A 25935-nucleotide genomic window follows, 5' to 3' on the forward strand; every position below is an offset into this window, starting at 1 on the left:
TGCAATCAATGCAAGGCATACGTCTTGGAAAATGTGAACTTGGCAGCAATACACGCCATTAAGAATATTGTAAATAACATTTGCTTGTGTTATGTGTTGACCCCTATGCATGATCTTGCCTTAAATGTGGTATCAGATTAAAGTCACATAATCAGCTTTGCTGAACATGCTGATCTGTCGCCGAGTATTATTGCGTACAATGGCAAAAACTTGCGACACAAATGTGGAACCTATTGTCAAGAAAAGACCCTGTTGAGGAAGAAGAAAATGAATTCAATGAAATGTTAACCAGGGTTGAAGCGAGTACAGTTTCTGATCCTAGTAAAGTAAAAATACTACCAAAAATGCATTGCTGTAATACGCATGTAGACAATGATTTATCAATTATATATGGCTATACCAATTGTAAATCAACTTAAATGATCCATACATGATTGTGGAAAAAAAAAAAAAACCAAAAGGTGCTGCAAAGGCAGAAAGATTTGCACTGTTGTGACTTCCTTCAGATGAGTAGTTTCTGACTGTTAAGTAACCTCTTGAAACAGTAATGCAGTTAAATATCAAGATTCTTTTACAGGCCAGGTGGGCCAAAATTGTATGTGTAGTAAACAAGACTACCACCATATTGCAGCTGTTATTGCCACTGAAGGTGCCAAGTATGTACATGATCAAGTTTCACAAGCATTTTGGTAATATTGAAGATTAAGGGGCATGTGGCCCAAAAGTATCCAAATGAAGCAAAAGCCATGTTTAGATTCTTTCAAACATGCATCTGGAGATCATATCAACATCGCAGCATGTGAGCACAACAGCACTGCTGTTATGCCAATTATCTAATCAAAAGGGTCTCAAAGAAGGAACTAAGATCTCAAGCACATACTTTCATAGTGGTGCCTGTGTAATCTGAGATGTCATCACGGATAAAATGGAAAAAGGTTTTGCTTGATGCAAACTTGGTAACTACAACGACCTGTATCTGTGCGTGGATGTATTCCTGCTCACAGATGTGTTGGAGATTCTATGGTACTGACATGCGTGTTAACAAGCTTGATCCCGCGCATTACTTGTCTTCACCAGAAATGGCTTTGGTGCGTTGTCAAAAAACCAAGATTGAGTTGGAACTATTTACTGACACTGACCAACATTTGTTTCTTGGATATGGAATCCATGCCGAATTTCCATGGCATGTGACTATTTTGCTCGCATGAACAGTCCGCTTGTGGATGTATATAACACTGTTGCCTCATAAAACTACATCGTCTCATGAATCAAGTAATCGGTATGGCTGTGCAAAGATGCAACCTATGCTCATATGCTTGTGTATATATACATCTGTGATCTGATCTCATTATATATACACAAACACACACAAGTATGATCATAACAGCAACAATGGATAATACTTTTTCTACATTTGACCTAGAGTATCCAGATGAGCTGCACAACACCTACAATGATTATCCGGTGGCCCCAGAAGCACTATCAATGCATCACAAGTGGATGTCACCGTACCAGTTTGCACTTGTGGATGATTTTGGGTATACACCTGCTCCGAACCTGAACCCATTGTTTAACTATATTGTTCACACTCAAAACCTGTTATGCATCTACGGTTTGGACTGTGTGTACTCTGAGTCCATCAGGTGTTCTGGTTTAGTAAGTGCATGTGGATGGTCCTGTGCATCTAATGGAACACCAACCTGAGAACTGCTGTGACTAAAGTGAAAGAAACACTTATATAAATTCATGAACAATGTACTGTTTTGGAAAACCATGGAAAATCTTTGAAAACAAATTCGTGTCGACATTGCCCGGGACAGTAACCAGGATAAACTTCACCTAGCTTTTGAGTCGTGAAAGGTATTTAATGGCGGACTATTTGCAGTTAAAAACTAATGCTGATAAAGCCTATCTGTGTTTGATTTATCCACTTTATTAATTCTACTATGATAACATCAAACCTTGGTATGACAACAACATCAACCTGTTGTACTGACAGATTTGTTGTTGTTGCACATTACCACTGATGAGGTCTGTGCAGATGAGCAAGGCATAACTCACATGAGAGTTGGTACCAGTCAGGACCATCTGTTGTTCAGCAATGTGGTCTCCATTCTGGAGTTTCTCCAGCAGAAATATGTTTTGACAGGAAAGGTCTATAATTAGATGAAACTTTCCACTTTTGGGGAACCAGGAAAACTTAGGAGCAGAAAATGAAAGATTGGTCATTTAACACCCTTTCTACCACACCCTTCTGAATGGAGCAAAGCGCTTCCTTTAAGCGCACAAGAATCAACAGGGGCTTTACTAGATGTGGAAGATCCCCAAAACACAACTGGTAACCATTGTTTATGGTATAAAAGACTCAGCCATCAACCATTATGCTTAGAACAGCCCCTGAAAAGAAGTTCAGTCTGGTGCCTGTTAGCACTATGCAGAAACCAAGGAACATAATATATAAGGAGGACCAGACCACCTGTACAATATCTAGCAGTCTTGGCCCTTGCTAAACCTTTGGGAGCACTCCATAATTATAACCAAGTGAGGAAGCAGCAAGAGATCTGGTTAAATTTGCCCCAGCCTGTTTACCTGAAGGCTTGGGACACAGGTCACTGGGCAAGAGAATGTAAACCCCATTTACTACTTTCCGAGTTCCTGTTGACTTAGCAAAACCAAATTCCATGACTTTAACAAACTTTTCCAAGGCCATTCCACAAAACTCAAGGACCGTAATATGTATGAAATGAAACAGTTTATCAATCACAAATGTGTTATGTTAAAAATAAGTTTTTTTAAATTGGTGCTTGGCACTCTATGAAATTTACAGTAACCGTTGTCAGTTTTTAAGATTCATTGTCAGAAATTCCATGACTCTTCCACAACTTTGCATGGGCTTGAGAAATTCCATGAGTTTTCAAGGCCTTAAAAGTTATTTTTTAAATTCTAAGAACTTTTCCAAGAGTCATGGAACCATGTACTTTACCGAAAGACTAGCTCTCTTGTTCCTCTGCTACCTTTACCAATGGATGAAAGGAGGTAGGCAACCCAAAAGGAAGGGGATACCAAGTTGGCCTGTTCAGTATCAAACTCATTAACATGCATCCATGGAATGGGTCAATCGCCTCAATCTGGTGAAGGCCCACATCCCCATGGGATTTAAATGGATTATAGGGAAGGGGAGGCAACTCTGATCTTTCCATATCTGGCATCTGCAAGCTGATTCCTAATCCCCCACAGAATGAAATGATAGCTTGGAGGGGGGATCTTGATCCAATCCCTACCCTGAGTCAGTCGACTCAGATCTGTGGCAAGACCATTCCTCCAGATATGGCAAACTTAGATCTTTATTACCCCATTACTAGGTGGTTCAAACCCATTGCTGACAGTGGGCCCAATGGACTGCTCCCACCTTTATGGGGAGGGGTGTGTGACTCAATTTCAGTCCACACTAGTCTGATCTGACAGGGGAGAGGATGACTCACCCTCTGAATGAAAGTGGGTTCTTCTCCTCCATCACAGGTAGGTATGGCTCAGTCTGCCGTCCCAGATAGGAAAGGAGCTGCTGCTCCCTAATGGGAGGGTGCATCTAACTCTCCACCTCGTTTGGGAAAGGACCCATTATCCTAAGAATCTCCAAAACAGTTTAATAACCTTTCTCTGAGACCCATAAGACTTGGAGAAGGAAAACCCTGAAAAATCGGATGAAGACGAGGAATGAACATCCATCCTTTATAGGTACATCTATGCCCGGTGAGGTCCCAGACCTCATCTAACCAGTGACTGCAAAAGGGACAACCATCTGTCTTGCAGCCTGTACAAGTTAGGCAAGTGTGCATCTACCGAAACCTTGCTTAGACATTTCAGTAGAAGAAACCTGAAAGATTTATTCAAAAACTTGTATGCCAGAATATGTTAAAAGGTAATGCAGACTATATAAAACAGCAAAAAAATCACCGTACCTAGGTGCTGTCAAAAAGAATTAAAACAACAATCACTGACATTTTCATGTAAAGTGATAGGCAATGCTAATGAGAGCAATGAAAATTACAATGAAGTCAACCTGGCTTAATCCAAAGCTAGGGATGACTAAATCAGCAAAGAAACAGTTCTAAAGTCTGCTAATAAAAAGAATAATGTCCAGGAAAACTATCCAATACTAATTTGAAAATGAACTGGAGTACAATAACCAAAGACACAATATCAAGGGAAAAAGCTGTGTAACCTGCTTTTCGAGTTACAACAATAGCACAATTCACAATAACAAAACACTGAGTTAAAATAATTTGTAATAAACAGTAAAATGAACCAAAATGAGTCTGCAGATGCAATTTGGCTAGGAAAAGAATATTTTAACAAAATATTGACCCTAGCTAGACATAATTCACAAAAATATTAGTACATTAACACCCTTGCAGAGTGAAAAAATAAAATGCAAGGCAGTACACAATGTGTGTCTGAACAAATGCTAATAAAGAGAGAAAGCTCCTAGAAAATTTTCAATTAAGGGTAATTCCAAACATTTATGAAGACAATGCTCATAAGGAATATATTAAAATCACTTGTGAACCGATGAAGCAAAGGCAATTCTTCATTCACATAAACATGGTAGATATTACAACCATGCAACTGAAAAAGGATGAAGAGTGCACATGGGCAAGTTATTGGCAGAGTGGACCAGGGTTGATCTCATGTTCAAGAGTGTGATAATATGTTGCTACTTTGTGTTAAATAAATTACATTAGTATCTGTAAGAGGTCCCAGTGATTGTAGTTTTAAATTTATAGAGAAAGATGAAGTCAATCACTAAACAATGGCTTGAAGTTGAAAAATAAACATATTACAAATTTATCAGATCCAGTAAAAAAACCTGATGCAGTTAAAAATGGATTTTGTGAAAATGTTTTGAAGCCGAAATATGTACAATTTTGAACAAACCAACACACTGATATATTAATAATAAACAACTATGGATTAGAGTGTGAGAAAAATCTAAAATGTTAGAACTGCAAACTGAAATGGACAAAATCAAGAAATGAATTTCAGAGGCTCAAGATTTATTTTTAACAAAAGATTAATTTCTTTAACTACTGCTTATCAAAATGTTGTGGTGGATTCAAACAAAAAAAAAAACCATTATTTTTGTATTGGATTTGATGCCATTTTGAGCACATGATAGCACATGATAGGCTACACATTGCAGCCAGTGTATTTGGTGGAGGAAGAGTCCATAAAACTGGTACAAAACACACATTGTTTGAACTAATGGAATAAAAGGATATTACACTATCAGTCTATAAGAGTGACTGATGAAAAACAGCTCTCTAAAAAATTACATTACAGTTGCAACTTCAACAGTTCCTGAATAAATTAAATGATGTGAAGAAAGATAATGATGAAGATGATGAAAAGTTAGTTTTTAAACTAGTCTGGAAATGTATATTTATATGGGTGGTGATGGCAGTGTTAAAAACCATTGTTTACCATAACGTACATATAAAGCATATGCTTGCTATTTGTGATGTTGGCTTCTACATGTATTTTAAGTTATTAATAAATGCGAACTGGGTGAATATAACCTACTTGTCCAACGATATTTAGAGTGATGAAATTAACACACAAGGAATTTTTTAATTTTTTATTTTATCCTCAAAAAAGCATGACAAATAATACTTGCCTATGGCAATTATCTTCACTATCATAAAACAGCTTTCTGCACACTAGATGAATTGGATCTAAATACCATTTCTGTATAGTCGCTCACAACTTTTTCAATTAATCGGTAAACTGACCTTAAAAAAACTGAAATTTGCATAACAAAAACCATCCACTGCACATCATATCACATTTTTCCCTGAATATGGTCAGTAATTTCCTTGAGAGATCTAATGTCCCATCATGCAGTGTAATGTCAACTTTGACCTCCTACAGATTTTTTTTCCTCCTCCACTGACTCTGTTTTTTGTTTTTCTGCTTTCCTTTGATTTCGCATTGCTTCCAGGTAGCTTGTAGGATGTACAGGCAAAAATCCAGCCAGACCTGAAAGCAAAACAGTAAATATATTTCTCGACACAAATCTCCTTTTCAACCATACTTTGCAAATGTAAGCTAGCAAATTTCAGTAGTAAGGCTTGACTTCATACATCCTTGGTGACTTCAGATGAATACACAACACTAAGAATTAATATGCATATTAAATGAAAAGGCACAAAAAAGGAGCCTTTTAATGAAAAACAAATGTTGATACAACCATCCATTAATAAGGAATGGCAAAATAAAAGCTTCAAGATGCCTCCAATGACAGCTATGCATACTGGATGTCCTAATTTTCATTTAGGACCAATGAGTCATTATGAGAGAGAGACGGAGAGAGAATTATTTGTAGCAACATCAGGCACTGATTAAATAGTACTCACTTTGCTGCTTTTTTCGTATTTTCACAAAAATGAATTAAGTCAGAAAACTTCTGACCTTACAGCATTTCTTGAATTCCACAACATAACATCTTGCTCCAAAGCTTCTGACACCAAGGGCCCCTCTAATTTTAGATTAGGCCCATCCTATATCCTAAGCAAGGTTCCCGTCAGGCTTGTCAAAAAAAAAAAAAATCTACTTTGCCTGACAAAACTTTGATTGCGCTGATGAAATTTGTAAATGAATTTTCAAGATGTTGACATACCTGCTATAACACGGCACAATCTAAATCAGATCACCAATGACATATGTGAAATTGAGATCAGATTTTAATCAATTTGAAGCAAGGTGTGTCATGCTACAAATATGATTTTGTGCTCCCAAACCCTCTGACATGGTTGGGTTTCGAGAAAACACAATTTTCAGTCATCTTCAATTTTTTTAAAAACAAAACTACCACTCTCAGTCTATGACAGTGACTTGTAGCATGTATAAATTGTAAACAGTCATGATAGGAACTGATGGAAACTATCCCTTGGGCAGCTGAAATAGCAGTAATTAAAGGCAAAGAGGTCAGGTATAAACCAATGTTTCACATATTACTTAAATGGATCACAATAGCTAGTGAAATGAGTTTGAAGGCTGCAGTGGGATCAAGAATTGGAACAACCCATTATAGGTAAATAAAAGAGATGCTAGATGTGTGTATAAGAACAAACGTTATTACATATCATTGCCTTGAATGTGAATGTTTAAGCCATATGTATTATGTTTTAACAAGTTTGTGAACAGCGGCAACGTTTCTTTGAAATTGGATTTTACTGCATATATAGAACGCAAAGCATGTACATTTCACTTGTCAGAATAGTTAAAATACAATGCATTTCTGAAGCAAATTTAGGAAGCAATTAGCTATCATCATAGCGCAACAAAATAAATTTCAGAACTCTCGGCTGATGGAGTTTAACTTTGTGAAGTATGACAGCAAAAAAATAATGGAGGTTAATTTATTATTAATTCTTTACACATATGCAAACAAAACATCGACATATGTCCACATGGTTCTGACCAGGCTTCAGAATCCAGCAGAGACGTCTGAACACCAGAACTATCATGTCCCTAGTGAGTTCAGTGATGAACACTAATGACACTTGCATTTCCTTCAAACCGCTTTGAACCCTATTGAATTTACATTCAAAATGTAGCTATTACAATGTTGTTCAACAATATTAAAGTTAGGGAAATTTTGGGCATGTGGAAATTGGAGTCCAGGTTTGTGGAATTTCAGTCAGGGCTTGTGAGTTAACTTAAGTCACCAGCCCTGGGCCTGTGTCAAAAGCTTTTTATCTTTGACCACTGAACCTAAATAATTGGATTTTTAGGCTAAATGGTCAATCACATAATATTTTTAGTCTATGCTTTCTAGGAATTTGATATTTTCCTTAATATATTTGCCCAATGGTTTATGAAACACAAAATGTAAAAAAGTGGTACTTTCAAGACACAGTGATACCTGCCATTATTTTCCCATATCAGGTTCACTTACAGTTTCAAACTGATTTTATGAAGAATATAATGCACACAGATGGCAGTTAAAATTCTTAAAACACAAATTGCTTTTTACATACTAATGTTTTTGGTTTGAAACAAATTTGTATGTTATAATCATGTTACAACTCTATGGTCTTAAACTAACAGAAAACCACCAAGTTTTGTAAAATTCAACAAACATTTATATCCCAAGAATACAAAGTGAAAACTTAAAAATACACTTAAGTGTTGTGAGTTAAATCCCAAATAGTACTAAAAAGCTATACTGCAAGTCCTTATGTATAAATTTCCAACTGAATTCCAGTGGTATTATTCCCAAAACGTTCTATTATTGAATGTGTTGATGTGCCTGTTGTCTCGAACATGGTAATGTGCTAATGGCCTCAATTGTGATAATGTGCTAACAGTCTTTTGATGTATCACAATAATATAATCCAAAAATGTTCGTGTCTGAATTCACTATAAGTACAAATTATTGTTTATATCCAAAATTAATATGATGAGCACTTTGAATTTCCAATTAATAATTTGACTAATTAGTTCTACCCATATGAAATACTGAACACAACAATAAGACTGATTCTGCTAAAGATGTTAATGCAAGAATGAGTATATGTGTGCATGTGTAATTTGGATTTTTAATGTAGCTTTAACAATTTTGCAGTCATATCACTGTGACAGTTATAGTGATGTCTAGCACTGGGGCATCATGCCACAGACATGCAGCATGATGTTCCACCCAGTCACATTTACCTGACACCAGGCCCACCAGTCCTAACACTAACCTCTTAATGCTGAGTGCCAAGTGAGGCAGCTGTTAGTACCATTTTTTTTGCAAGTCTTTGGTATGACTCAGCCGGGGATCGAACCGACGATTTTCCACATCCGAGGCAGACGTTCTAATCACTAGGCCACTGGAGCGGTACAAGAAAAAGTAATTTCTCAAGTACACATTACATAAAAAGCTAAGACACAAAAACAGAACCAGGATGGCAATCAAAAGTTCATTTATAGAACATTCTTAGTTGTCAATAAGACAAGGCACATTACTAAATTTATAATAAAAAACATGACAAACATCAGGTTTTTCCATGGGGGGGGAGGGATACCACCAATGTCCTGAACTCAGATTAAGATAAACATGTTTACCTCCACTGATAATGATCCTAATATTTAACCAATACTCATAGAGAAATATTAGCTATGTATTATGTTGTTTACAATATCAATGTCCCAAGTCAGGTACACAGTGAACTTGATTTTAGACCAAAGGTCAATTACAAAATACAAATGTATATCACATGATCATAAGGAAAAGCCAACCATAATACAAATTAAATATATATAACAATCATCAAATGATAACTTAACGCAAATTGCACAGTGACAATTACTAACTTATGCGGGAATGAGTTATGGGTCAATCAGCTATTAAAATACATGCCTGTGAATATGAAAGAGTTTGTTTATCAATGCCAGTTATTTAATGGCTTGATGCATACTTACATTTTAACCTTGAACTACAAAACAACACTGGAACTACCTGGATAGGGTCAGGGAGCATCTCAAAATTTTTAAACTACTGTCACTCAATGTACATATAAAAATCACAAGGCAAAGTCATTTTTGCTTTCCAAATAGAAGAAGGTGGTATTTACATTTTTTAGGCGACATAGTCACCCACTTTGCCTGGCAGTATGACTGCTGGACCAGTATATTAAAGTTCCATTAAAGCCTCACTTTAATCAAGCAAATTAATTATAACTATCATTATTAAATATTAACAATAATAATAACAATAATAAAAATAGTATTACAGTGTGACCCTACTAAAATATGGTAGTTGGGAGCCATAGAACCCAACCATGTTATAGACCAAACCGTGTTATAAGCAACCGTGTCAGTTAGCTGAAGAAAATGATACATTTACCCAAAAGTATTTGCGGGGGGTGGGGGTGGGGTGGGGGGTGGGGGGTGTTGTTGTTCTTGTTTTTGTTTAGGTAATAAATGCAGGTGCAAAATCCGTGCTTCATTGGCAAAGTTACCATCTATAATCAATGCATATTAAATGAGAAATACACTTGTAGTGAAAACAGAGAAGGCATATATAATATTTTTCTTTATTCAGAGAACCACGCATTGGTACATATAAGTGTATACTGTTTACATATACATGTCTAATTATAGCATGAATAGTATCAACACTGTGTACTCACCTTTTTAATCTCGTCACATACATTGAATCCAGAATACATGTAATTCCATCAAAAATATGCACACACAGAGATTTAAAATATTCAATAATTCTTTCACAGGTCATATAGGTCTGATTTCAGTGGGAAAAAAAGCACAATCATGTAATGAATGATGAAGCACATTTACTTTTCAGTACATCCCAAGTTGGTAAAAGTTTGCGTTTTAAGCTGCCATTGGTAGCGTTTGTAAGCATAAACTTTTTTCCTGTAAATCAAACTTTCACAGCAAAGTAAATGTGTTCCAGTCACATTAGAAAATGAAACAATCCATCAGATTCCACTGCTTTTATTTAAGTTTGGTACTGACCTCCTTTGAAGAAAGGTTCTTTGTTTTTTTTGAAGATTGTAGTCGGCTTTCTTTGATGAAGGGTGCATGCATTATTGAAGTCACCACTATCAGACACCTTTGGAGAACCAAACAAATACCTGTTTCTTATTGTGGCAGCAACATCTAATAAATGTACTGCATGATTGAGACTGATTTTTTGTCCACTTGATTTGTACATTTTCATAACAATCTGTGCTTCAAAGGTAATCTGTTTTCTTTGAAATTTCAGCAAACTATTATTTGTCGTCACCATACAGCTGAGATACAGAATTTCAGCAGCAACCATCAGCAGCATTTGAACCTGTCTCTATGGATTTAGTACGTACAATCATGATGAAGACTGCACCAAAGTCATGTGAACTTGATCCAATTCCAACATCACTGCTGCTCGAGTGCTTAGATCCAGTATTGTCTTCACTAACTGATGTTATTAATACCTCTCTCTTATCCAGGGAATTCCCATCATTTTTCAAAACTGCCATTGTAAAGCCTCTGCTGAAGAAACCAACACTCAACCATAACGATTTAAAGAACTACGCCCCGTTTCTAATCTCCCATTCATATCAAAAATCTTAGAAAAGGTTGTTCTATCCCAGCTTGTATCTCATCTGAATTCAAACAGTCATTTTAGCAATGTACAATCTGCATATCGCCCTTGCCACAGTACTGAAACTACTCTTCTAAAAGTAGTTAATGACTTTCTCTCTGCTTTGGATAGTGGAAAGATTACAGTCCTCACCCTCGATTTATCTGCAGCATTTGACACAACAGACCATGATATATTACTTCACTGTCTCTAGCATGTATCTGGCATTCATGATATAGCCTTACTGTGGTTCAAGTTCTACTTGGTCAACAGGACACAAATTGTGTCTGCCAATGGAATACACTCCAGCCCAGTTAATCTACCGGTATATTGTGGTGTTCCATAGGGGTCTGTTCTTGGACCTGCTCTCTTCATTCTATACACACATTCTCTCTCAAATGTCATAGATCATCATCCAGTGTCTCACCAATTGTATGCTGATGACACCCAAATATACAAATCTAGCCACCCAACTGAAGTTGATGCTACCATCTCAGGTGTAGAGAGGTGCATTTCTGATGTGAAATCATGGATGACATGTAACAAGCTGTAGATAAATGATGATAAAACTGAGGCAATTCTGATCACAAAACAAAGACTTTCTCTTTCACAGCCTTTACCTCAAACAATAAATATCAGCAACACCAACATTAAATTCACACAATCAGTACGAAACCTAGGTGTTACTCTGGACAGTACTCTCACATTGCACCAATATGTCATGAATGTATGCAAGGCTGCATATCTTGAGCTGAGATGCATCAGCTCCATTCACAAATATCTTTCAGATGATGATACTAAAACACTTGTGTGTTCATTAGTACTTTCAAGACAGGACTATTGTAACTCAATTCTATCTGGTTCATCTCAATATCTACTCCAGAAACTTCAAAACACAGCTGCTCGGATCATACTTAGAGTACCATGATCAGAGCACACCTCCCCGCTGCTCTGTACCCTACACTGGCTATCCATTCGATCCAGAATCAAACACAAAATTTTTTCTCTGTGCTACGTTTCACTGACAGACTCCAGTCCAACATACCTGTCTGACCTCACCCATGTGTACACACCAGCAAGATACTTATGCTCCTCTTCTGACAATTGTATACTCATTATTCCCACTATGAAAATGAAGTCATATGGACAACGTTCTTTTGCATACCAAGGCACAGCAATGTGGAATGAATTGCCCAGTGAACTTAGACACAAAGACACAGTGATCCCATTCAAGAGTACTCTTAAAACTCACTTATTTCAACTGCAAGAACAAACAAAAAGACCTAATAATGTTTCCTACCTTAAATATTTTCAGCATGTTTTTATGTTTTCTAATTTCATGGTGTTTGTTCTTTGTAATCATATCATTATATATGTTTTTTATGTTATAAGTGTTGTCTAATGTTGTAAAGTGCTTAGAGCTTCTAAAGATTAGGCGCTATACAAAGTCCTCATTATTATTATTATGATCTGGGTACATTTGTAAAAATAGAATTGGTCGTCAATTGGTAGATTGTAGTTACTGATCCTCTCTGCCTATTGAATAGACCAACAAGGTTTTTTTTCCCTTTTTTCATTTGTGGTAACGGAGTGATGCTGCCTTCCACTCATGCATCAGAAATTTAAAAAAGGGTCAATGGACAATGGAGGCATGAGTGTTCTGGAATTACTACAGAAAATGTGAGTGTTCTGAAGGATTTAATTCTGAGTGAAAAGTAGATTAATTTTACTTACCATCCACATACCAATGTCAGTCTATGTAAATGTATCAATTACCAGCAATCCGATGAAAGACAGTTTATGAGATAATGCCTTGTCTGGTTATCTACAAAACCAGACGTGTACAAAACAAAGCAGATATCTCATACCATACTCATGCTTGATATCAACATAAGTGGATTTTGATATAACAATGCACTGTTAAAATCATCTGTCAATATGGACAAAGAATATGTTTATGTAACAACAGATAAATTTCAGTGCATTTTATATCAAGTCGGCAGCTTCCTTTCATGGGACCTCTGAATTTCTCCACTCTAAACCAATGGTTGTATATACAAGTTTAAACAGCCAATAATGTTGCCAATAAAATTTTAAAAAATCGCCAGATGGTATATTTTGCTGCCAATAAGGAAATTTAAAAATGGCAATTTGCAACATTGGCAAAGCCCTGCACGATCCCTGAATGAACTTTTTACATGTTATTTTTTGTACTTTTAAGAAGAAAAAAACTATTCTTTTCATCTATGAGAAAAATACATATAAAATTTCAGGAGCCAAGCCATGATCAAATTGTATTATTTATATGTGATCTGTTCCCCAAAATGATAATCAACTTTTTAAAATAAAAATTGGGTACTTTTAAGCAATATTTTTTTCGAATATGAGAAAAAAATAAGTATATGAAATTTTGAGAGCCACACCATGACTGTGTTATATTTGAATTCGTGTTATAACAGAGCATGCTATAGCAGGGTCACACTGTACTATTATTCCCTTTGAATTTAATTATTTTTAAATTAGTCAAGAAAACTAGTCCAATCAATCAATATTTTTCTGCTGATTAAATTTCCTTTCCTTTTTTTTAAATAAATTTATGCATGGTAGACTACATACTTTTTCTAACTCTACATTCCTCAAACATAACAATTTTGCTAAAATTTTTGTTACCTCTTACCATATAGACTCTCTTGTAAGTAGAGTCTTCTAATGCATAATGTACTGGAGATCAATGTATATGTTATTTGTTCTAATGATTTCAGTATTGCATACATGGAACAACACAAGGAAATTTTTCAAAAAGTCAATCTGAAATTTAGCAGCAACCTTTACTGCACAGCAAAAATGAGTCTCATAAAGCAAACCACACACATGTACTAATAATCATGACTGATGGTTTCAACTCTTCATAAAACTGTGCAACTGACACTGACAAATCCACCTAAAACAAATCAGTGTACTGTACTACATTTTAGACACTGTATTTCTGGTGACTCTTGAGTTATGTCATGTTTGCTCAACCCAGTTCGTAAGTCATGTGCAAACTAATGTTATGTATTAGTACAAGCGATGGTTGCTGTCTATCTAAACATTGCAGCAGGCTAGGGTTAATCTATTATGTTAGGTTACTGTGACCAGAGAGAAAATCTGGCATCTTGAATTGGCACAGGCATTAGATAGCGCAACTTACCACCTAGGTGTTACAGCTTTGTCCTAGATCAGAGGAACCGTGAGAAAACAGGGCATGTTCTAAATCCATCCCCTTGTGGACAGACAGCGAGAAAGACATTGTCTGCTAAGTAAGTTTGATTGGATCAGGTCGCAGCGACATCCAATCGGAATTGAAACAGAGGGTGTGGTAACAATTTTTATCCAACTTATACCTTCTAACTAGCAAAAGAAAATTTAGTTTTGCCTTGACAGATTGCTGAGCAATAATGGTTACTCCAAGAGAGCCACTTGTAATTTGGTGGTAAAATTTAGGAGATTCTAAAGAAAGATAAAGCTTCGTAAAGGTCAGTAAGATACTTGCTCGATTTTTGCAAAATATTAAGGCATTGTAATTGTAATTATGTGTGGCATGTATACTTAGTTACTGGATCATTTAGTACACAGAATTACCTTTGTAGTGTTTAATTTACATGAGTATTTGAGAAATGAGCTTGAGTATATGTAGAGAATTATGTAGATTATTAGCTTGTGGTCAGAATTAATTTTGTAATTCGCTATTAGATTACTTCGTAGCAAACTACTGTATTTATTCATGTGATATGTTAGATTCTACACATACTTGAATTGTGAATTTGGAAAATGGTTGAAGTGTGTAAGATTAGTTAATATGGATACATGGATATTTGAATATTTGTGTACTTTGTATGAGCTGTAATGTAAAGAAATGCATCAGATTGTTATGATATTGTTTAATATAATGGGATTAGGAATATGTACTGATGTATATATGAGAAGTGATTGATACTGTGCTTTTATTACAACGCTGTTTTAACATTTAATCAAGAATGTATGAGTATTTCGATGATAGGCTGGATGTAGTGTGGGATGAGAGGGCTAAGGAAAATATTGTACCATCCTTGTGTTTTCACAGGAAGGTTTTTTAGGGGACAGAACTTCTGGTTTAGTTGAGTCCTGGGTCTCTGAGAGGGGAGAAAGAAGTGAGATTAGCAGAGCAGTTGGAGTCAACAAGTCTAGTCAGTAGAGAGATTCAAGGAGGAGGAGGAAAAGAAGTCGAGGAGGAGAAAGTGGAGAAGGAAGAGGAGTATAGAGAAGTTGAGGAGGGGAAGAAATTTGGAGAAAGTCGAAAGGATGAGGAGAAGGAATAGTTGGAATAGGAGAGAAGAATACACAGATGAGTAGAATAATAGATGGTCATAATGGTGCCATGTTGGAGGTCAAAATGAACACCATTTTCATTCAGAACCAGCTACATATTGTTGAAGAGTGTTAGTAATAAAAACCGTTCAGGACAGGTAGTCAAAAAAAAGATTTTCAGGATGGTCATCAAGGTGGTCCATGTTGTTTGTTCTGCTGATTACTCCTAACAAACTGTGCAGACCCAGGTCTGCTGGTGCATTATGCAACATCAAACCTGGGTCTGGGCAGTTTGTAGCTGAACTTGTCTTATAAGCTGAGTATATATGGTAGATTTTCAACAAGATATCTCATAAGAAGTCTTCTAGTGAAAAATCTATATGACCATCTGTTCAGGAGAAGTAGCTATGACATGATTTTCCAGATAGCTGCCATTGGAGGCATGTTTTATGTGGGTATGTGGGGGGACTATTTTCATTTAGGACAAACCAGACAACTTAAGAAGTCTTTCAGTGAAAATGCCATGTCAGTTCTACCATCCATTCCAGAGAGTAACAAGTTTTTCAAGATGGCAACATTGGCGGTTAAACGGGTTCTATTCAAATTTGGGATCAACTAGAAATTACATGAAAACTTGTAATGCAAGTCCCATGTCCACATGACCACCATTCAAAACAGCCACCACAGTGAACAAATTTGATATGAGATTTGCAGCATGTTTGTTTAGGGCCAACCAGAGATTTTAAGAAGTGTTTAGAGATAAACCCATGTTAACATGACCATCCATTCCAGAGAAGCAGTGATAACATTTAGATTAATGCCATTTTCATTTCAGCCCAACTTGACATGATAAGTCTTTATTCGACAGCACCATGTTGATATGACATGACTCATGCTGGCCACTGTGACAATCATATTTGATGTCAGATACTTTGACAGGCACCATTTTTATTTATGATCGACAAGGCCCTGGGGGTAAGTGTTTGTGTAGTTTTATGGCAAACCCTTCCAGTAGCATTGGAGAAGTAACAAAAAACTGCTGATGGACAAACAACAAGCTTTCTGGTCTATGTGATAAATAAAAATATATTACCCAGCATACGTTCCACAGGCCCAGATAAATGTGCACCTCGATTTAACCAATGTTTCAATCGGTCAAAATTGATTGAAACCAGCACTTCTCCATACAGGTTGATCATAGGATCTATGGTTCCTAGTTGGTCATGTGGCCTCTTGTTTCGTGGCTTTCTGTTGGGAAGGACTACGATATGATAAAAGGGTCTGTTTGTGCAGCCCCATCTTGCAAGGCGGATCATAAATCGTGTACTCTTATCTGGTATGGAAGGCATTCTGAAATATATAAAATACACTGCAATGTCTTAACCAATCACAAATGACGTTACTGTTGAAACTCTTTTCTGAATGGCTGACAGTGAAAACTGTATCTCCATTCTGAGTTTTATGATCTCCAAACCTGTAAATAATCAAGCTAATTGGTACATAAATGGACAAAATTGTTTGTCTGAGGGACACACAATAATCAAAATGTGAAATCTTTATCATAGCCATCAAACATTAACTTTGTTTTGAGGATGACTGCTTGAAAAGACAAACTCCGGTACTGAATATGCATTGGGACATTTTTCCAATGCCATTACAAAAAATGTTCAGGATATTAAATAATATTGAATATTGTAAAAAATAATAACAAATATTCACTAGTTGATGAACACAGTGTACTATCCTCACTTCATACAGGCTGCAGGATACATGCCAAATTTATCCAATGATAAGACCATGCTTGATGATAAGCCCCTCCCCACCATTTTAATCAACTGTGGGCAAATGTTTACAGTGGATATTTCTGATACATGCCCACCACCTATATTTATTATGCAGACTCCACCCATCTTATCATTGGAAAAATACTGTATATGGAGGTATAAGGAGCCTACAGCCCTCTAAAGCAGGCACGTGAAAGCTATGGCTTGTGACCTGGTTTTATCCACTTATTTACATCATAGGGCGCAGATTTACAAACTGCTGTGTCCTGGAGGAAGTTGCACATGCCTGCTCTAGAGAATGGCTTTTCATAAGGTGCAGAGTTACCATTCCTAACCATGCAGAATATGCACCTGACCAAGAAAGAATGCTATCTCACATAAGCAACTACAGTATTAGTTGAAAGAAATATGTCTACTCTAGGAGTACACTACTTATGAATGTGTTGCAAAATTGAAGAATTCTCCACTTTTTATCTTTAGTGGAGTAGATCATTAGACAGTTCTTGTAATATAATTTCACAAACAAATCTGAACATTCTGTACGTCTTTGACCTTGTACTCACATTTCTGCTGAAGCTGTTCTTAAAACGTTATAGAAATATATGAATCCATATCTTTCAACAGTTCTGAACAAACAAAAGCAACATTACCACCATGTCGGGTAATTCTGCGCGTCGGGTAATTCTGTGCAACGATACATCATTTCTGTAAACATTGGATCGCGTGTTATTTTTGTTAAAAAATCCATTCTGTATCAAGAAAGAACGATCGTACTTTAATTAAGGAAACTGATATTCATTAAGTATACACAAATATCCCGCATTTCGACTCGAAATGAATATGAAAATGTGATTTCTAAATGTCAACATGAAGACCCACTCCATGACCTTCTTGAACTGGTAACCCAGAAAATCCGATTTACTATGTATCTTTTAGAATCATTCAAATAAATACATTATATAAAAGATGGAAATGTATACCTTAAAACAATACTGCATTTTAATCCAAGTTTCCAATTTTGCAAGACGTTGTCCCACACGTACAAAATCATCTGCTATCCAACATGTCAACTTGCTGCTAGAACATAAATTCTCAAGAAATTCCCTGGTGTATAGTCTGTTTCTAAATTCTTTAGCAATTTTTCCCCATCAACATGATGTTGTAAACACATTGCATCCTATTCTTTGTTGTTTCTCTTCCACATAATAGCTTATTTTTATAGCAAATGTTGAATTTTACTAACTTTTTTACAAGATCAGTTTAGTTTGCTTAAAATCTATTGCTAGTTATTGGCATTGTTACGTTGAATTTTGTAAAACTAGCTACAAACCTGACATAATTACTCGACTAAACTACTGACAGAAACAGTCCAAAGTAACGTATTTCATTTATATAGCCTGATTGATAAACATTACACATTTTCAAAGCTGTGCACAAAATAGGCTGACATATCGCGAGTCAGGAAAACACCTGTGTCCAAATTTAATATTATTTTGAACTGAATATTCTGGTGACAACTGCCTCTTTTCAAATGGTAAGCATGGCTGTATTTTGTTTTGGTCAGTCGTCAAATTCGTAAAGCATTTTGCTTCAATATTGGAGATGGAAACCTTAAGTGCACAGAAATGCCCAACAGCATTGTACTTTATAAAACTAAGCCAAAACTTCAGCAGTAAAAATAATCTCCAGTCTGAATTATGCATCATAAACAAGAAATATCCATGGCATCCCACAATCAGAAACCCAGATGGGAAGCAAGAGACTCCATCGGCATCCCACAAACAGTGAACTATATATTATAAACAAGAAATTTCATGTGAAACCCACAATCAGGAACCCACATTTTTAATCCTGAAGTCCCTCTGACCTTGATTTTTGACATTTAACACAATATCATATAAAGAGGTCTTCCTGACCTCAAATACAAGCAAATTAAATTGTGTGGTGAAGGTGTCTTGCATACAAGCTACTGTGTGGAAAAAAACAATAGCATTGGCAGTCTACAACATTTTTCATTTATGACCAACTAAATATCATAAAATGTATTTTGATGGAAATCCATGTTGAGAGCACCATCTGTCCAGGAGAAGGAGCAATAACAAATTTTCAAAATGGCCACTACTTTCAGAAACAAAACAGGGAAGATCGATGGATTACATAACATAATATGCTCCACATTGTGGCATCCATATATAATTAAAAACACGACAAATCATAGAGGATGTTTTGCTATGCCAAAGATCCATTATTATTTTTGGCAAGTTTAAATAGCCAAAGTGGTTAAACAGGAAATGAAGACTTCTGCAGTATTGGCAATACTAATTGGCTGCCTCTAGAAGAGGATGCACAAAAGATGGAATCAGTTATCTCCCCATAATATGCTGATGGGGTATACCAAAAAGTATCCCTATATAATTGGCATTTGTGTGTACTAACATCTGTTGACCATGCACATCATGTTTATTTTCATTAAGCCAAATTATGTAAATACTGAAACATGTATGTTGTAAACAGACATTTTACTTTTCTTCATGGTTGAAGTCTCGCAGAAAGTAAGAAATCTTGATACATGTACTGAATTCTCACCGAGATCAAGATTTTTTAAAATTATCTGCCTAATTATATTATATTCATTTAACTTCTCAGATTGATAGATAGATCAAATTACTATTTAAATGACTTACATAATTTTGTTTTTAACAAAGCTGGACAGTCTGTTGTTGTAGATGTGTCTGTATATTTTTACATAAGACACTATCTTCTACGTTTAAAATACTTTTATATTTTAATTTTGATGCATGGAACATGCAGTCTAAAATAAAGCAGTATTATCTTAATGTTTTTAATTCACAAAATTGTTCTTGTGGAAAGACCTCTGCTTTTTAAGTAAAGAAGAACAATCATAATGTAAACAAAACATTTATCCCCTTTTATTGTGCCTACAAATAAAGCAATAATATATCATGCATACATCTAATTGTATCTCAATATTTATTATTCTTACACACAATTTGGATGAATTTTTCTGGTGTGGGGTATAACATATGTCCCTTAAATTACTAGTTATTTGTTGAATATATATGTTTCCTTTCTCCAAAACTACTTCATCATGAAGTGAATTAGTACTGTTGACTATTTCCCATGGTGATTCTTTGATGAATTTGAGTTTGCTGTAAAATTACTCAAATTATGTTAATTGTAATCTGTCCACTGCCAGATAGTAAGCAGTACCACTGCCAGATATGTTACTGTCAAGTTAACAAAATACCACATCTCAAATGCAAGTATACAATTGGGTAATTAAGCATAACCTTTGCAAGAGATGAATTATAAATACTTATTGTGAATTTTAAAAAAAAAGTTCATTCAAAATGCTTGGTTCATATAAAAATAGCACTGCAACTTGCATCAATGGCTGTCCACATTTTCCAAAGGAAGTGAACCTCAAATTAATATCAGGTCCACATTATCCATAAAATAAATGCAACTGCTTCATATATGAATAGAGTGTTCTGCACTGTGACAAGTCCCATCATTAGCGTTTTGAATCTGACCCACAATCCTCTCCAGGTGTGCATCAACCGAATTGACCAGACTCAGCCGGGAACTGATTTGCTTTCCCACTGCTCCTCTCCCTTACACCAAATCCAATGTGGGCTTCCTCAGACTGTTTGCCAACTTTTGAAACTAAGTTCCTATGGCTAGGTCCTTTAATCCTGATGACACACAAGGCATGCCCAATAGTTTGTGTTGTGAAGCCATGGTTTTCTATTTCCATTGGTCTTCCAATCCTTTCTTTGGTCTTTGCCATCCTTTCTGATGGCACTCATGATCAGTGGCTAATACTTGACCAATTTCCTCATACAGGCCTCTGTTCTCGCTTCTCATGATACTGTCAATTCCTAAAAAATCATCTCTTTGGCCTCTTGAAATTAGTACAATATTAGGTCTGAAGTTAGTGTCAAAGACTTCCCTTGGGAGTTTCAGTTACCCATTTACATATTCCTGCATTTCCCAATCCTGCACTGTTGTCAAGATGCCTCATACTTCACTCTTTTGCCTCTGTTTCACCACTCATTGTAAAGCTGATGAAGTTGTGTCCACTTCTCACTTGATGCTTCTTCCCCCAGCTATAGCGATATTGGCAGCAATCTCAGCAATCACTTGGTCCTGATGCCAATGATTCTGACAAGCTGTCAAAGCTAGATTGCAGGATGATATCACATGCTATGAATCTGCTTGTCTTCCACAAAGTTTGCAGTTTGAGTTCTTGCTAAGTTTCTATGCCTTGTAGTTTATTGGTGTTGGCCAAATATCATACATAAAGCAATATAGAAAACTGATTTTCTGAACATCAATTCTCCAAGACAGTCTACTAACCTCTGCATCTTCCCTGCATAGCCAATCCCTCTGCTTCTTCATGACAACAGCTTTAACCTGCTTGTATTTCATTTCTCCAAGATGTATTTCTATCTGGCAAGCATCTTTTTGGTGCTTGCAGCTTACCATATAGGAGTGTACACATATTCCAGCTCCAATCTTTCTGTTGCTACTGTGCCTACCATGTCACTCTGTCCCAGTCTAGATTTATCCATTTTCAGTTGCTTTTACTCCCACTCACTTTATACCTGTTGGTACCTCCAATGCTGTCTCTCTCACCTTCTCATCTATACTGGCTTTCAACATCACCTGCATAGCCTTCACCTGTGTTTCTTCAAGTTGATGTCATGTGTTGCTCTTCAGACTTACTTTAAAAGCATGAAGAGCTGAGATAACATGGAACAAAAAATACTTTAAACAATATATGCTTTTTGAAAACCATTGCACGAACTGGTTGCTGAACGGAACTGGCAGAACACCATTAAAGCATTCATAAACAGACATGTATGAATGTGAAGCTATTTGTAGTGTGTGTATGTTTTGGATTTTTAACACAGCTTTAACAATTTTTCAGTCATATCGCTACGATGTCTGCAGTGTGGCTGTTTATAGTGATGTCTAGCACTGGGGCATCATTCTGCAGACATGTAACACTAACCTCTTAATGCTAAGCGCCAAGAGAGGCAGCTGTTAGTACCATTTTTATAAGTCTTGGTATGACTCAGCCAAGGTTCGAACCCTTGACCTCCTGCATCCGAGGTGGACGCTCTAACCAACAGGCCACTAAATTAATCAAATTGCAAGCAGATAAAGAAAGTGGTAATAAAATGAAATTGTCACAGGCATATAAACAATAACTTTAAACTATTATTAAGAATTTTGAAGAAAATTAAAGAAAACCAATTAAGATCATATTAATAAGAAGAAAAGTACTGCTCAGGTCGCCTAAGTAGGTAGGTCTGCCTCAGATGCTGAAAGTTGTGGGTTTCAGCCCCAGCTGAGTCATACCAAAGACTTAGAGAAATGGTACTAGCTTAACAGCTGCCTCACTTGGCACTCAGAATTAAGAGGTTAGTGTTAGGACTACATGTCTGCGGCATGATTCCCCAGTGCTAGACATCACTATAAACTGCCACACTGCAGACATCATAGTGATATGACTAAAATTGCTTTTAGTGTTGTTCTGATTATCAATTATAATCAATCACCAGTTGGCTGAGCGGTTCAATAAGAAAACCAAAAAAACTCAAAAAAACATCGAATGTGGAAAGGGAGACTACTTATTTATAGTTGCATGCAAAATACAAAGGTTAGCAAAACTCCTGTGTAAATGGTAAGCTATATAGGACATCTAAACCACTTGGGTCGATCTGATTTGTTCCCTTTATAACTTAAAAATAAAAAACCATACCATACTACAAAGGTACATGATTTCACTGTTAAATTGTTGAGTTAATAAATTTTAACAAATCTGGATAATTTGTTTCCATGTAAATGTAAAATCCTTTGTAGTATTAGTAAACAATGTCAAACAAGAAAATCATGTCCTTTTTAGGGGGATTGCTACAGTTTATGAGTGACATAAAACTGATCAGCCATAAAATGTTGTTTTCATTTAACAAAGTTGTATAACAAAAATAACACAACATAATAGAATTTTTTAAAATATTTTTATCAGGAAAAGTATGCATGTCATTAAAAGAGGTTATTTCTGTACAGTTATTATTGAATTCTCGAGCAACAATTAAAATTTGCTCTTAGTGATCTCTTATAATGAATTATCAACTGGTTAAGTGGAACTGATTATCAGTTTTGAAATTCTGGCTGATTCCCATCACTAGTTACCTTAAAAATCTAAATCACACACACACACACACACACACACACACATTAAAAAGCATAATATAATAAAACATCTTTATAACTATTTTTAAAAACCAACTTGATGCCAGTTCTTCCTCTTATTCCATGTTTTAAAAGTTGCCTCTACCTGCTCATTCATGAGCTGTGTAATATTGCTCAAAATATTGATCAGAATTATGAAGAAAACATCACAAATTTAGGACTTCCAAACATTTAATGTTGAAACTTCTAAAATGCACACCACATAAGTACTGACTTCCTGAAATGTAATATCAGTGGAAACCAGGTGCAATCTGAAGAGATGAATGAGAAGAAAAACTTTATTAACAAAAGTAGAACTATGGAAATATTCAAATAAGTTGGGGGGGGGGGTAATTTAAATTGACAGTGATGAAAATGGACCAAAAATATCTGATCAAAACAAAATTTTGAAGCTGTTATCAACTAAGATGTGTACAAAAGCATTGTGATGACTGTGTACTATTAGTTTTAACATTTTCAACTTGTGTTTGACCCAAGAATTACATAGTCATACTAAAAACGTTCTGGGGGCAATTTTACAAACATGCACAGAAAAATTTCAAAAGTACCTGGAATAGAGATAAAGTTAATTTATTATTAAAGCTGAAAGTTTATAAATCACTTCAATAACAATCTGTAAGAACATCTAAAATACAATGAAGTCAAGAATTTTTAAAAATTACAAAAGATTAATACTACAAATCGTGGACACTGCATGTGTTTGAATTTTTCCTGTGTATTTATTTCTAAAGATATCACAAGACCTTTTGCTTTTTTTATTCTGCATACAAGATTCCACTTCAAGTGATTTTAAAATTCTGAAAAGATATTGTGCCCAACTGCTAGGTAGTCCTATAATGTAAGACGTTAAGCCTGGTGGTTATATCAACCCAACATCGTACCTATTAGTGTTTATATTTTACACTGCAGGACTACAAGCAAGGGTAACATTTATATGCACCATTAACATTGATGGATTTTGATATTCAATTTCGGAAATGTGTGATCATCGAAAATACGTTACAGTACTGAATCGTATCCACAGCAAGTACAAGCCAGTCACCAGCAAAAATTAGAATTCAGTGCAAAGAATTACCTCTAAAAATGACCGCAGTTTTTAAGGAAAACAACAAACTAAAATTTTATGAGCGTATTGTGTATTTCTCTTATCGTGCGCGATTTCATGTAGCACAAGAGTAACAAGGCTCAAGCATCTCAGAGAAAGGTTGAATAAATCTTGATTGAATAAAGGTGGTGCTAATGAGTTTCGTATTTTGCATGGTTAGAATTTTAAAGAAAAAGAATTTCCCCAGGTGTCCTCACTGGTTATACTGGCTCTTTAGAAAGGCCCTTGTGTATCTTAGGTATAATTCAAAGAACCTTTAATTCCATTTATTTTGGTATATGATTGATGGGTGTAATAGGGATTATAGAGTATAAAGCTTGACCTTATATCAAATGTGCATCTCTCACAAAACTGCTAGCTCTGCTTAGTCAATTTCACTTCCTGGACTTCAGAGGTAAATTGTATATATATATATATATATATATATATATATATATATATATATATATATATATATGTATATATATATATATATATATATATATATAAACAGGCGACAATAACTTTTTTAAATACATTTTATGTTTATGGTAACTCATTCACTCTCAGAAGCTGTTATTGTCTAGTCTGGCAAAATTCATTTTCCCTATTTTAATAACTGCTAAAAATAGTGTACTTTAGACTAATTCAGGCTGATTTTTTTTAGAACAAGGGAGCAGTCTTAGTTAGCTATGTGCTTAGATCATTTACAATTTCCACAAGTACAATATCTGATGAAATTTCAGCCACAGTACATGAAAGTAACATAGAGGTATATCAACATTCTCTCCAATGTGCATGTTGCAAATGTAAACAACTTCACCTTACACCCCACCACCACCATCACTTTCTCAGAAGTGTATATCTGTAGAGCGGCCCAGAAATATATTTGAGTACAATCCACATATAGACAGGTTTACAGAACATTATGAAAGGATTAGAGAAAGTAGGGTTCCAAGAAAAGCTTGGCTACTACAACCGTCCTTTTTTGATGACCTTGGGCTTGTTAAACATATTTATGAATATCGGATCGATAATTGTACAGGATGATATTAAACCATCTGTATATATTCATTATAAACTAGACGCGCAAATTGTGCCTCAAATAAGTTGAATCTATTTGTTATCGTTCATTGCTCTGCATGAGTGGATACTGAAAGTAGCTGAAAATACCGACTTGGTATTGTTTCCAACTTACTCGTTTTTATAAACAACGTTTTTAAATCGGTTGATGCAAACGAACTGAATGTGAGCAAAATCCTCATCGTAAAATCCTTATCGTAAAATCCTTGTCGTAAAATCCTCAGCGTAAAATCCTCATCGTA

The 25935-nt window shown here is 35.6% G+C and overlaps 1 protein-coding gene across 2 annotated transcripts; it reads right to left on the reverse strand.

The window, feature by feature from the left end:
• Positions 1–5620: 5620 nt before the first annotated feature.
• On the reverse strand, positions 5621–25507 carry LOC149801644 (small ribosomal subunit protein bS16m-like). 2 transcript variants are annotated; one of them, XM_089955916.1, is made up of 3 exons: positions 25434–25507; positions 16551–16807; positions 5621–6036 (listed from the first exon to the last, which is right to left on the reverse strand). In XM_089955916.1, the coding sequence occupies exons 2-3, from the start codon at positions 16804–16806 to the stop codon at positions 5909–5911; spliced, it is 384 nt and encodes a 127-aa protein (XP_089812042.1). In that variant the 5' UTR covers position 16807; positions 25434–25507; the 3' UTR covers positions 5621–5908. The 2 variants fall into 2 exon arrangements, with proteins under 2 accessions (XP_089812042.1, XP_089812041.1); XM_089955915.1 differs by lacking the exon at positions 25434–25507 and adding an exon at positions 24602–24742.
• Between the last annotated feature and the right edge of the window lie 428 nt (positions 25508–25935).

The sequence above is a fragment of the Sinohyriopsis cumingii genome, chromosome 4 (assembly GCF_028554795.1).
Source record: "Sinohyriopsis cumingii isolate HCF-2022 chromosome 4, ASM2855479v2, whole genome shotgun sequence".
Taxonomy (NCBI): domain Eukaryota; kingdom Metazoa; phylum Mollusca; class Bivalvia; order Unionida; family Unionidae; genus Sinohyriopsis; species Sinohyriopsis cumingii.

Excerpts from the sequence above, each read along its gene's own strand:
- LOC149801644 (XM_089955916.1), bottom strand. The coding sequence starts at position 16,806 with ATGCCTTCCATACCAGATAAGAGTACACGATTTATGATCCGCCTTGCA. Across the intron at positions 6,037-16,550 it reads GCCTGTGGAACGTATGCTGG|GTCTGGCTGGATTTTTGCCT; the intron begins GTAATATATTTT and ends TTTTGCTTTCAG.